Genomic DNA, 12,108 nt, shown 5'->3' on the forward strand with positions numbered 1-12,108 from the left:
ATCGGACGTTAATACTTTAATGAAAGAAGCGAGTGTCGTACCAAAATACCGTGTCTGTCAATGTGATGTTCGAATCAACAGAGTGACACACTTGCGCTTAATATAGTTCAGGAGCGATTGCACAATATAAGAGGGAGAAAATGAACTGGTACGCTAAAGTCTTCCACTACTCCGTAGCCAACAACAGCACAGATAGAATTATTCTCTACATGCACATATAAGCTAGAAGACGGGGTATGACAGGAAGGTTGATCAGGACAGGCTCATCGCAAATCTCGAGAACTCTAGATTGTATGAGAATGTCCTGACCATCGACTCTTGGATGTGCCTCGAGATCTTCATCATGCGTAGATTCATCTTCGGGTCTGGCCACGTCTTTACTCTCAGACTCATGTACGGTAGCCCCAGCGTCGATAACTGTTTGGTATCGTCTCTCGACGGCTTCCGCTGCTGACCCCTCGTCTTATAATACCATCTTGATCTCACCGACTAACGTCGTCCGAGGGGGTTGTCCGAGTCTTTGTGCATATTCGTTCACTGAAGTAAACCATACTATTGTCTTTCCAGACCGCAACTCTAGAAGTCTATCGGCGAACGAATGACCGTCCACATTAAACGTGATACTCCCCCAACGCCCTGAGAATGCCGTACCATCCCTTTTCACCCCAAATCTAATTAACAACCCTCCTCATCTGCGCCGCCTGTCTCGGCTCAATAAACAATGCCTCTGCCTCCGTTAGGATGAGCGGCTCCTTGCCCTCCTTGGGAATCGTCTCCAACCAGCCCTTGACCCATGCTTTCCTCCCCTCAACCTTTGTCGTCTCCGCCCTTAGAACGACAATCTGCCCCGCCATGCACGGCGCCTTGTATGTAATGTTTAAACTGGCAGTGACACCTACTTTGTTGGGCAAAGCAGGGAAACAGCATCGTGCTAGTCCTTCGTCCAAGAGCGTGGCTAGGAGGCCTCCGTGGACGATACCAGGGTGTCCGCAGAGCGCTTCACCGAGATATTGCAGAGAGACAAACGATGAGCCGTCTGCGGTGCTGAATTGTAGCGGTGGGACGGCGATTTTGTCGGGACCGAGTAAAGTGCCTCCAGTCAAGTTTTGTGCTCGCAGACCCTCTGGGATTTTGAGGTGGGGGCGCGAAGGAATGTATTTGGGGTCTTCGAGTAAGGATTTTGTGATCGGGTGCTCGAATATGCTTCGTTCTATTTCCGCGACTTGTTCTGTGGAGGGCTTGAACATTTCTAAGGTCTCAGCGTCGGTGGGTGGGTTCGAGAGGTCCCTGAGGGACTCGATTGCGGGGGCGCCGGCCATGATGAAGCCGCCTGTGAAGGTGAGAAGGGTGAGAGCGAGAGCGATAGGTAGGCGGATGTAGATTGGGCGTTTGGCCTTCTGGAGATTTGGATTGGGTGGTGGTGGTGGTGGCGTTGATATGGGTTGTGAAGTTTGCGATTCTGCTACGAAAATGTTAGTTTCGATATTCTTCTTCGATTCTAGTATGACGACAGATAGTGGTCCAGCCCACCCAATCGAGAACAAGGAAGACTTACAAACAGTACTCTGCCACCTAAAAATCCTCCTATCTGTACCACGACCAGGCTTTATACAACACCGGCCGACTTCGCGCGGGGCCAATGCCCTCCTACCCCCGAGTCCCAGACTCCGACCCACATGCCCAGATAAGGTAGACCTTGCGGATATCATGGTTACGTATCTGCGCGGCGCCTAGAATCAGAAACTTTTCCTGGGCTAGAGGGAAGTCGGTGAGCGTTTGGTAATATCGGAGGTTCCGCGCAAGCTCGGACTCTTCGGAATTGGAATGCCTCGGCTGAGAGAACGCGGGCTGTTGGTTCGACTTTGTCAGGGGAAATTTGGTTCGACGGCAGCCAAGATAAATACTATTGGAATGTCGTCGACTGTGTGAGTGTTTTGGTGCGTACTTCGGCCGATGAAGGACTTGATCAAGGCTGGGGAGTCTGGCGTGGATGTTCCTCCCCTTTCAAGTTGAATGGGTTGGCGCCAATGCCTACCACACCACTAAAACATGTCCCTATACGCATTGCTTGTGACAACAGGTATGCTATGGGCTTAAGGAACCTCACTTCGGAATCTGACAATTATCGAAAAGAGGAAGACATGTCCTAAGGGGACGCATAACGTACGAAGTGAGGGTTGATTTTTCTCAATTCCGTCTTCAGGGCACATTCCTCATGCTTTACACGTGGTATTTCCACTCCACCGATCCATCAAATCATCATACTATACATACAGAGTAGAGAAGTGTGTCATGTAGGACGCCGTACTCTTCTACAGCATCCGTCTATCCACTTCCATGACCCATTGACGAAAACAGAATAGACCCCATGTAGAGGCCAGGGACTATAGTAAAAACAGAGCAATAGCTGTATCTTTTTAAGACGCCAAAGATGCCGGAAGAACATAAGACGCGCGAAAACATGGCGTACTCGTACAGGGTGGGAACACAGGTTTGAAGGAAAAAGGGATAAGTTGGCGACTCGCTCAGTAGTAATCCCTGGCACTCTTCTGCAGCTCGATCAATCTCCATCCTCGTGTTTCGGGGTTGTTCACGTCTTCTGGTATCCTGGTGACACCAATAGCGTATGTGACTTGTTGGACCTTGTCATCCATGCCGGATGCGAGTTCACCAGACTTGGCGTTGCGGTATACGTGCACTTCTTGTGTTCTGCAGGTAAGGATGAAGACTGGGATCTCTCCTGGCTCTAGCAGTTTCGCGTTCAGGACATCAACACCACGGATATCGACAATCTTTCCGTCAGACTTCAGACCTGCGGCTTGGTATTGTTGCATCAGCGCTGCGTAGACTGAGTATTGTGCTGCTGACAACCACTCTTTCAGGACTGCGATATCGCCCTTGACGTATGCGTCCAAGACTTCTGGGAGGATGTATTCGCGCATCTCGGTCAGGAAAGGTTCCATTTGGAAGTTGGGGTCCATTTCTCTGAATCTCTTAATGACCATGGCCGTCTCATTCTCGGCGAAGAAGCCAGTGATGCGGTCGGTGATACTGCGGGCAGTCTCGATGAGGGGGTTTTCGGACTCCCTGTAGACGGTCTTCATGCCGAAGAAGCCCTGGGCGAGCTTTGAGTTGTCCTTCCACTCTCTCCAGACTTCCTTGTACTTGGCGTCCTTGTGCAGAGTGACATTGGTACCAGCGCTGCGAATTGTCAGTCGAAGCTTTTGAGCTACTTGGAAAAGTCTTACTTTGGGTCTTCTTCCATTGGCCCCAAGGTCCTACCACCTGTTCTCTGGAGTTCGTTGAGTTCGCGCAGCTCACGCCTCTTCCTACGCTCCTCCTTCTCGACCCATCCACCGTATCTTGACGAGCTACCATCATCAATGGTCTCCTTCACAGCCTGGAAGGCCTTGGTTTGTCGCACTGGTCGGGTTGCGTATTCGAGGCCACTTCCGGTAACCCGAGCAGCAGCGCGAACGCCCTTGACCGGCATGGTGTCCCATGTCCACGCCGCACCGTGACCGACAGCTGATGCTGTGGCCTTCAATGCCTCGGTTGTCTTTGTCTTGGCAGCTTCAGAAATCTGTCCAGCTTTCTGAACATTAGGATTCTGCTGGAAGTCGTGTAGTGCACCACCCAACTGCTTTGTACCCTCATTCCAGTCCTTGGAGGCCTGGAACTCCTGCTTCAAGGTCTCGGTGAAGACTTGCCATGGTGTCTTGTCACCGTGGGGTGGAGGTGGAGGCGCGTCCTCCTTCTTTTTTTTCTGGCCCTCCTCGCCCTCTTTCTGTTCACCAGATTCCTCCTCTCCGTCCTTCTTCTCTTTGGCTTCCTCGCCCTCTTTCCTTGCCTGGTCGCCTGCAGCCTGCTCTGCTGTGTTGGCCTCAGAGTCTGTAGACTTGGTGGACTGGGGCTCCTCGTCCTTTACAGGTTTTTGCTTTTGCGCTTGCTCGTACAGTGCGGGGCGAGAAGAGAAGTGGCGGGCGTATGCGGATGACGTGCGGAAGAGAACATCTTGGGGTAAGAACTCGCTGCGGAGGAAGCGTTGAGAGGAAAGTGTGGGTGTGGGTGGGAGTGAGGTGCGTGCGGAGGGGACTTGCGAAGCTCTTGGCAGTGTCGATATCCGTCTATACGCTGCAGCTCTTCCATATGCGCTTGCAGGCGTAGCAGCGGCGGGTTGTATGCTCCATCGCGCAGTGGCGGCGAATGTGTTTGCTGTTTGGGGCCTCATGCTCTAGGATCGAACACAATAGGACTAAAATTAAATTGAAGTACAACCGGCCCAGAGGGAAGATGTTTAGAAAGTGGGCGCGGCAAATGTTGGGTGAAGGACGTCAGTTTCGGCATCGCCATCTTTTTCCGCGGTAGTGCCAAGCTCGCAACTTTCTTCGACCTTCTAGCAAGTCACTGCATCCGCGAACCTCAATCGGGGCATCGATACCGCCTCCAACATGGCCAGCAACACCACCTTACGGACGTTTCGATCGCTCACATGCACAATTCGCGCATCATGTCAACACACGCAGCCTCTGCGACCCTTCTCCCACAGCACACAAGCCCTCAATGCGTCTCCCACCGACCGCAATAAGCCCTCTTTGTCAATGGACAGTCTCCTCGGCAATGTGTCACGCAACTTCAAGAACGCAGGTCCTGACCACTTTGGGAACATAATACCCAACGCCGACGGGACCCCGGGCTTCAAGAATCTTGCACCACGCGAGTGGGAAGAGGACGACAAGCACAAATTACACGTTTACGCTACCAAGCACAACACACATCTGTGTCTCACACAGCCAAATCGCAATCCCCTCATCTCGGTATCGTGTGGAAACATTGGTTTCCGGAAAGCGGGGCGCGGGTCATACGATGCTGCCTACCAACTCGCAGCTTTCCTCATGAACCGGATCCAGGACAAGGGCTTGCTGCCACAGATTCAGAAGTTGGAGTTGATTTACAGAGGATTTGGGCCAGGCAGGGAGGCAGTCACAAAGGCGATACTGGGATCCGAGGGAAAGAGGATACGGCCGTTGATTGTCAAACTAGCCGACTCTACGAGACTGAAGTTTGGTGGTGTGAGGAGCAAGAAGCCAAGGAGATTGGGTTAGAGTCTGTGAGAAAGCAGCAGTGTACGATGATAGTAGGGCATCACTAGGCGTCTATGGGTATGGGCCCTCACTTGAAGGCATGCATCACAAAGAGCAGTGTATAGTGACCAAGGGCAAATTAGACCAATTCGAGAGTCATGTCAGATTTTTTGGCAATGGTGCCCTTTCAGCGGGTGGAATAGGCCGACCACTAGAATCCGTTTCCGCGATGTTGACAAGCCTGGGTGCAAGATTTCCAGCCTCATACCTAATAGGCCCTCTTGCGATTCCTTGATCACTACGACTACTTCCAGCAGAATAGCTCTCGTTTTCCCAGCCCCTTGCCTCCTCAGCGGTGCGATGGCGTTCTCGTTCTCGGTCGTGCCGCAGCATCGACGCTCCTTCGTCTTCGAACTCCTCGTCAAGCAACTCTCCATCAGCAGTATCATAATCCGGTGGCGCTATCCATTCCCGTGGTACAACGCATGGCAGAGCGACGCCGATGCTAGCGGCACGATTCAGATAGCTTGGGGCTGGGCGACCGGTGAGCTTTTCGCAGAGGTAGGACGTGAAGTGGTTGCAGTTCTTGGTGAGGAGGTTATACGACGTTCCTTGAAACTCGTGCGAGGCCTGTGACACGTTAGCCAGTTCTCTGAATACGAATGCTGTTGCATACCTCTTGGATGATAGCCTCTAATTCTTCTTCAGGCCGAAAAGAGAAGCCATGTAAGATCGCCTGCTTGAAAGTACCACCTGGGGGTTCTTGCCCAGGTTTCGTCCAGTACACTCCCGTTAGATCCCGCCGGTCATGCCCGCCATATGCATATTCCCTATCACCAATAACAACACCCGTGTGTAGGAGAGAACTTCCAATCGCCCAGAGCACAGTGGCGACCTTGCCGGGGGGTAGTAGATCATAGACATGTATGGTGACCTCGGTTCTTGTAAGTGACAGCGTACTCCTATGGTTGCCGGAGCTTTTGCGCGAGGGTTTTGGTCGGGCAGAGGACGACATTTTGTGTGAGTGTGGTGAGATGTATGGATGGGTGTGGTGCAATGTTTAGAAATCGAGTGTGGTATCTATTGCGGTAGGTATCTCTCTACGTTTGGTACCGAAGATGGAGGGTGGGGTATCATAGACGCTGGTAAAGGATGCTGAATGGTGTGAGGTACTGGTGCGGGGGCGGGAGGGTAGAGGTCAGTGAGCGGGACCAGCCCTCGAAGTAATATGCGGAGATGGAGGTATGGGCGGTGATGTCGACGACGAACTGCCCCAACCGCCCATGCTCTGGCGATCTGCACTGGACCAGGCGCTTGCCGCGTTGGAGCAAGCGCCGCACGGACGCCACCCTAGCCACATAAACTCTTGAAAATTCGATTGGACCTCCAGCCTCTGCTTGTTCCAGGAAAATGCATTTCGGCTGCTAATGCCCCTCACGCCGCCTCTGACGACCTTCTCTTTCTCTTCTTTGATACCCACTTTTTACTCTCCGGCAGCAAGAACTGCCTGTCATTTTTCGGCCTCTTTACACTCTTCACCTTCTCCCACCAAATTTTTCATCGCCTTCACAGCCGCTCGCACCTACGCGTCCGCGCCCAAGAAGAAAAAGATGCCTCCCAAGAAGCAAGTCCAGGAGGTGAAGCTTCCGCTCGGCAGGCCAGGAAACAACTTGAAGACCGGTATCGTGAGTGAGAGCCCTACATAGCTTGCCTCGTCGCGTTCTCACATTAACAGTGATTGCCAGGTTGGCCTAGCAAACGTCGGCAAGTCGACTCTGTTCCAAGCCATCACCAAGTGCTCTCTTGGTAACCCCGCCAACTTCCCATATGCCACCATCGACCCAGAAGAGTCGCGCGTCATTGTCCCAGATGAGCGCTTCGACTGGCTGGTAGAGCACTACAAGCCCAAGTCGGTCGTTCCTGCCCACTTGACCATCTACGATATTGCTGGTCTGACGCGCGGTGCCTCCACTGGTGCCGGTCTCGGTAACGCCTTCTTGTCGCACATCCGTGCCGTCGATGCCATCTTCCAAGTAGTCCGATGCTTCGACGACGCCGAGATCATCCACGTTGAGGGTGACGTTGACCCGATCCGTGACTTGGACATCATCGCCGAGGAGCTGCGCCTGAAAGACATTGAGTTCACTGAGAAGGCACTCGTTGCTCTTCAAAAGGAGACAAGGAGAGGCGGTCAGAGTTTGGAGATGAAGAAGCTCAAGGAGGAGCAAGCCACAGTCGAGAAGGTCCTTCAGATGCTCCAGGACGGCAAGGATGTCCGGAAGGGCAACTGGTCACCTAAGGAGGTATGTACATCTTATTTCCTTTTCTCACACCCCCTGTTAGAAGATGACAAAGAGCGATTGCTCTATAATCCCAGCTCTCTGATGGCCCATTAACGCTGGGCCGTTCTGAAGTGAAGTCCTACTCTGATTAACAATATCCCAACTACATCACGTTTCTGAGATACTCCTTGCAAGCATATACTTACAGTTTGTTAGGTCGAGCACATCAACCCTCTTTTCCTCCTCTCAGCTAAGCCCGTCGTAACCCTCGTCAACTTGAGCGAGAGGGACTACATCCGCAAGAAGAACAAGCATCTACCCAAGATTGCCGAATGGGTCAAGACCAACGCCCCTGGTGACCCAATCATTCCCATTTCAGTACAACTCGAGGAGCGCCTCGCTGTCATGTCTGACGCGGAGGCTGCCGAAGAGCTCAAGACCCTCGAGACCACGTCAGCGCTGCCCAAGGCCATCCAGACCATGCGCAAGGCTCTTCAACTTGGTAGCTTCTTCACCACTGGTACCGATGAGGTCCGACAATGGACAATTAGGACTGGCACCAAGGCGCCACAAGCTGCTGGTGTAATCCACGGTGATTTCGAGAAGACCTTCATCCAGGCTATCGTATACAACTACAGCGCACTGAAGGAAGAGGGAGATGAAGCCACTTTGAAGGCAAAGGGCAAGATTATGACAAAGGGCAAGGACTACGTTGTCGAGGACGGTGATGTTCTCCTCATCAAGGCTGGTGCCGCCAAGGCATAAACAGCTTTTCTGAGTCTTGTCCACGTGTGTATGTGTTTATGATCTACTGCCATCTTACGATGAGCTACATGAAAAGCAGCTAGACTGCACTGAATGAATGAAGATAAACATACCCACAAACATGATCTTTGCATATCATGCTGTGATGCTTGAATACTGACGTTTCTATTATGAAGAGCTAGAAATTTTCCTACCAGATATCTCTATCCAAATTACATACCTCTTCGCAAGCCCAACTACTTCGCCTTGCCTTTAGTCTCAACAAGCATCCAACTATTTCCACAAATACAATGCTTGCTCACACCCAGCAAGTACTGATAGTGTGCCGCAGTATACCCTGGCAACCCAGGCACGACATCCTCCATACACGCACCACATCTCGTACACTGCCTGAGCAAATTCCTTCTCTTCCTCTCCCCACCCGCCGCATCCCCGTTCGCTCCAGCAGCACTATTAGTACTATCGCTCCTCCCACGATTCCCACCACCCGTCGCACTCCCCACAGGATGAACCCAAGTCCCCGTGCCCCTAATAATCATCTTCTGACACACATCCACAACGTGCTGCTCGTGCCATATCCTCGCACGCTTGCTATCCTGGAAACCAAGCCACGTGGTATCGAAGAACATGAGTTTCCCCATGTCGAGTTTATCAGCCAGACAGCCGTTTTGCTGGTTGCTGTTCCAGAGGGTATCTGTGACGAGGCGTTTTGCTGCGGGGAAGAGGATGTCGGGGATTTTTCCTAGGAGGAGTTCCCGCTCGATGCTATTGCGCTGCATGTCCGTTAGATTGCGCTGTTTGTAGATGCCGCGGACGTGATTTTGCGTTTCGCTGATGAGCACTTCAAACCAGCGGTATTCGAAGGGGACTTCGGTTACGGCTTGGTCGAGGGGGGAGTATAGCTTTTTGGCTTCTGGGGTCTGGGGCGGCCCGGGAGGGCTGCCTTCTTGAGGGGGTCGGACGTAGGCTGCTGCGCTGCGCTTTACCCATTGGATTGGTTGAGCCCAGAGTTTCATCATGGCGCGGGGGAAGGCAGAGAGGAGGAGCAGGAGGGCGGGTTTGTTGAGCTCGTGAATCTTGTCTTCGAGCACAGAGCGTGTGAGCTCGGTGCCGGCGGGGAGGTCGGATATCGCGCGACCGATGGTGAAGAGCTCGTCGAAGATGTATGCCATGAAGTGCATGGTCCATCTGCTTGTTCCGATCATTTGTGGTACACCTTCGGGCTTGAGGTTGTTCTTTGATGTATCGCCATGCAGGCGGAAGATGGTGGTCAGGGTTTGCGTGACGAATCGTATATTGATAATCTGCCAGGCCATCTTGCTGCTTAGGGATCGTTCGACGGTGCCTTGAAGGCCGAGAAGGTTCATGGCCGAAAGCGTCTTTACGAAGAAGGGACCGCGACCAAGGAGGAGAAAGTGGTTGCTAGAAGTGTCGTCCACACCACAATCAATGTTAACTTGGAGTCCTTCGAAGAGGAGGTTGATGAAGTCATGCTTGCGTTTCTCGCTAAGGGAGCTGATGATAGCGAAGATGTCGTCGCTAGAGTAGTATTGGTTTGCTGCCGAGGAGGACTGTAGGATGAGTGCTGCGAGTGCGGCGGAATGCCGTGGGTCATCGTCGTCTGACGAGAGGGTACCGTGAGAGTATTCCATGGAGCGTAATTTTGGGTTGCCGTCCAACTGCATGCATACCGCCATGCAGTGATTGGGCGACAACGCAACGTGTAACGAAGGTTCTGCATGTTGGAAGACAAACCCAGCTTGTAATAGCGATGTTACAGTATCGGTATTGTCATCTGGCATGACTACTTCCATGGTGGATCGCTTCCTGAACTCGATAGCCCCATCGCTGTAGGCGAACGCCAGGAGCATGTTATACCATATCGGACAAAAGTCCAAGACGACGCCATGCAGGGAGAAATCAGGCTGCCTTTTCAGAAGGAAAGTGTTCTGCGCAGGTATCGAGCTTACGCTCTTCTTCTTTGACGTTACTTGATCAAGGCTAGAATGGAGTTGACTGTGCTGCTCTTGATGCACTTCCCATTTGACGATGATACTGTAGCGGGTCTCGTGGGCGTTGAGATCGTATGATATAGGATTTGGTGGCTTGCAATATATCGCTTGAATGGTAGGTATTGAGCCGTCGTCCTGTTCGGGTGTAATTGGAAGAAAGTTGAGATGTGTAAGTTGAGCAGCAGCAGCGCCCCTTGATGCTGTCCCGTTACTCAAGTCGTCGTTCGCAAGGTCGACAGGATTGCAGTCGTCTTCCAAAGCAATTAGAGAGACCTGGATTGATGGCTTTTCGAAGGGGCCTGCATTCTGGCTCCGCTTGTCTGTCGGCACATTCCAGACTGTCTCGACTCGGTACAAGTGTAACCGCCTTTTGACATCATAAGCTGCCAACAGGAGAGTATTGTCTGTATCGAATTAGTTTGGCAAATTCATAGATTGAACCGAAATTTACCATTGTTGGACGCAAATGCCGCATGAGTGAATGACTCCTTGGTTGAGATCATGGGCCCAAGCTGGGCAGAAACCTCTTGCCAGTGGTTATCAATCTGCTGGAAACGAAGCCTAAGTTCGCCATGTCTCTTCAGATATACAAAAGACGCTTTGCCGTCTATAGGATGATGAGCGTTGTTGAACATGTGTTGTTTGATGTTCCATTTCCATTTGCCTCCTTCTCGCACAGCTGACCAAGCGATGAGATTCTGCATGCATATTAGAACCACGCTGCTGAATACCTGAGGAGTCTTACCTTCTGTGCGTAGGGCAGGATGGCTAGCCAATGCATCCCAACGACAGCATCTATTTCAGACTCTGGCTGAGCTACTTCGGCTCTGGTGAAATGCATGCGGTCCAAGGCCATGGCGCATGAGAAGACCATGACCCGACCTGCATCATCCGTGACAGCAAGATCATTGCCTAGGTGGCTCCATGACAAGTGGGTCAAAGGGAAGACTTCGCGGCCTTGCGGTAGCTCGAGAGGGACGCTTCTTCCGAGATCCCATTTGCCTGATTCAGGGTCGCGTGAGAAGATCTTTAGGTTGACAGAGTAGCCATCTGGATTTATGTACGCAACGCAGCCATTCTTGGACCAGGCTATCTTCCTATCACTTGTTAGTCAAGGCAGTAGACTTGCCCCGGCCCACTTACTGGCAACAGCCAATAGACGCAAGCTCGTCGAGTCGGCCGTCGAGCCCTTTGACAGGCGGCGTTGTGTTGATCGTCTGTATGTTGACATGTTCTGAGTCTCCGAACAGATCATCCACGTCCATGTTGTAGCTTGCACCGTCCATGTTTGTGGGATGGCTATGCCAGGCGACTGGTTGATTGAGAGATGAGAGCAGTCGAGAGAATAAGAGATGGGAAAGAGCTTGGCAAACAAGGCCGTACTAGACGCAACACGAAGGTGGTGACGAGCAAGTCGTCGGGTATCACAGAGACTACAAGGAAACGGAAAACAAAAATTCAAGACTGTGACGGACGCGGAGAGTCTCAGAGGTTGATGAGGCTGCGCTCCGGTTGTCTGGGATCAGCTCGCGGCAGTAAGCGATGAGCTAACGATGGCTAGCGCGGTTCCATCTGGTGTGCTGTTCGTGAGAGCTTCGCGCACAATCGTCATCTCGAGCTGTCATCGCTCTCAGAATGTCGGTGGAGGTTATCGCAAGAATTTAAAACATAATGCGAAGCGCTCCCATCCGCTATACGATGTCAGGATCGTCACGGTCTAATAAGCGCATTGCGCCGATCCCTAAGAACTCGGGAGGGGTCGCATGCGCTGTGGCTGTCACGGCATCTGGGAGAGCATGATAACGTGCCGTCCGAATGGAAGCATGACAGATGGAGACTTGCTCCAGAGCTCGTCTTTGTACTCCATGTCTACGGCTTGCACACAGCTCTCAAGTGTTAATGTAACGATTCTGCCGATCGATCAGTCAAGCACAGACGTGCCGCAAGCGTAAACATGTCGAGTGT

At 52.2% G+C, this 12,108-nt stretch overlaps 6 protein-coding genes across 6 annotated transcripts; 2 read left to right on the forward strand and 4 right to left on the reverse strand.

Moving 5' to 3' along the window:
- Positions 1–671: 671 nt before the first annotated feature.
- On the reverse strand, positions 672–1,709 carry J4E82_004519 (uncharacterized protein; the record flags this gene model as incomplete). Its single annotated transcript, XM_051730796.1, has 2 exons — positions 672–1,462; positions 1,556–1,709. 2 exons carry the CDS (start codon positions 1,707–1,709, stop codon positions 672–674), a joined length of 945 nt encoding a protein of 314 aa, XP_051589552.1.
- Positions 1,710–2,525: 816 nt separating this feature from the next.
- J4E82_004520 (uncharacterized protein) lies at positions 2,526–4,231 on the reverse strand (the record flags this gene model as incomplete). Its single annotated transcript, XM_051730797.1, has 2 exons — positions 2,526–3,201; positions 3,249–4,231. 2 exons carry the CDS (start codon positions 4,229–4,231, stop codon positions 2,526–2,528), a joined length of 1,659 nt encoding a protein of 552 aa, XP_051589553.1.
- A 220-nt stretch (positions 4,232–4,451) lies between these two features.
- On the forward strand, positions 4,452–5,105 carry J4E82_004521 (uncharacterized protein; the record flags this gene model as incomplete). The annotated part of the gene is made up of 1 exon (XM_051730798.1): positions 4,452–5,105. One exon carries the CDS (start codon positions 4,452–4,454, stop codon positions 5,103–5,105), a length of 654 nt encoding a protein of 217 aa, XP_051589554.1.
- Positions 5,106–5,240: 135 nt separating this feature from the next.
- On the reverse strand, positions 5,241–6,099 carry J4E82_004522 (uncharacterized protein; the record flags this gene model as incomplete). The annotated part of the gene is made up of 2 exons (XM_051730799.1): positions 5,241–5,714; positions 5,761–6,099. The coding sequence occupies 2 exons, from the start codon at positions 6,097–6,099 to the stop codon at positions 5,241–5,243; spliced, it is 813 nt and encodes a 270-aa protein (XP_051589555.1).
- Positions 6,100–6,694: 595 nt separating this feature from the next.
- On the forward strand, positions 6,695–8,131 carry OLA1 (Obg-like ATPase; the record flags this gene model as incomplete). Its single annotated transcript, XM_051730800.1, has 3 exons — positions 6,695–6,769; positions 6,830–7,387; positions 7,583–8,131. The coding sequence occupies 3 exons, from the start codon at positions 6,695–6,697 to the stop codon at positions 8,129–8,131; spliced, it is 1,182 nt and encodes a 393-aa protein (XP_051589556.1).
- A 236-nt stretch (positions 8,132–8,367) lies between these two features.
- J4E82_004524 (uncharacterized protein) lies at positions 8,368–11,429 on the reverse strand (the record flags this gene model as incomplete). Its single annotated transcript, XM_051730801.1, has 4 exons — positions 8,368–10,547; positions 10,595–10,841; positions 10,889–11,240; positions 11,287–11,429. The coding sequence occupies 4 exons, from the start codon at positions 11,427–11,429 to the stop codon at positions 8,368–8,370; spliced, it is 2,922 nt and encodes a 973-aa protein (XP_051589557.1).
- Positions 11,430–12,108: the final 679 nt, after the last annotated feature.

The sequence above is a fragment of the Alternaria postmessia genome (genome assembly GCF_024291825.1).
Source record: "Alternaria postmessia strain BMP 2775 chromosome Unknown scaffold_21, whole genome shotgun sequence".
Taxonomy (NCBI): Eukaryota; Fungi; Ascomycota; class Dothideomycetes; order Pleosporales; family Pleosporaceae; genus Alternaria; species Alternaria postmessia.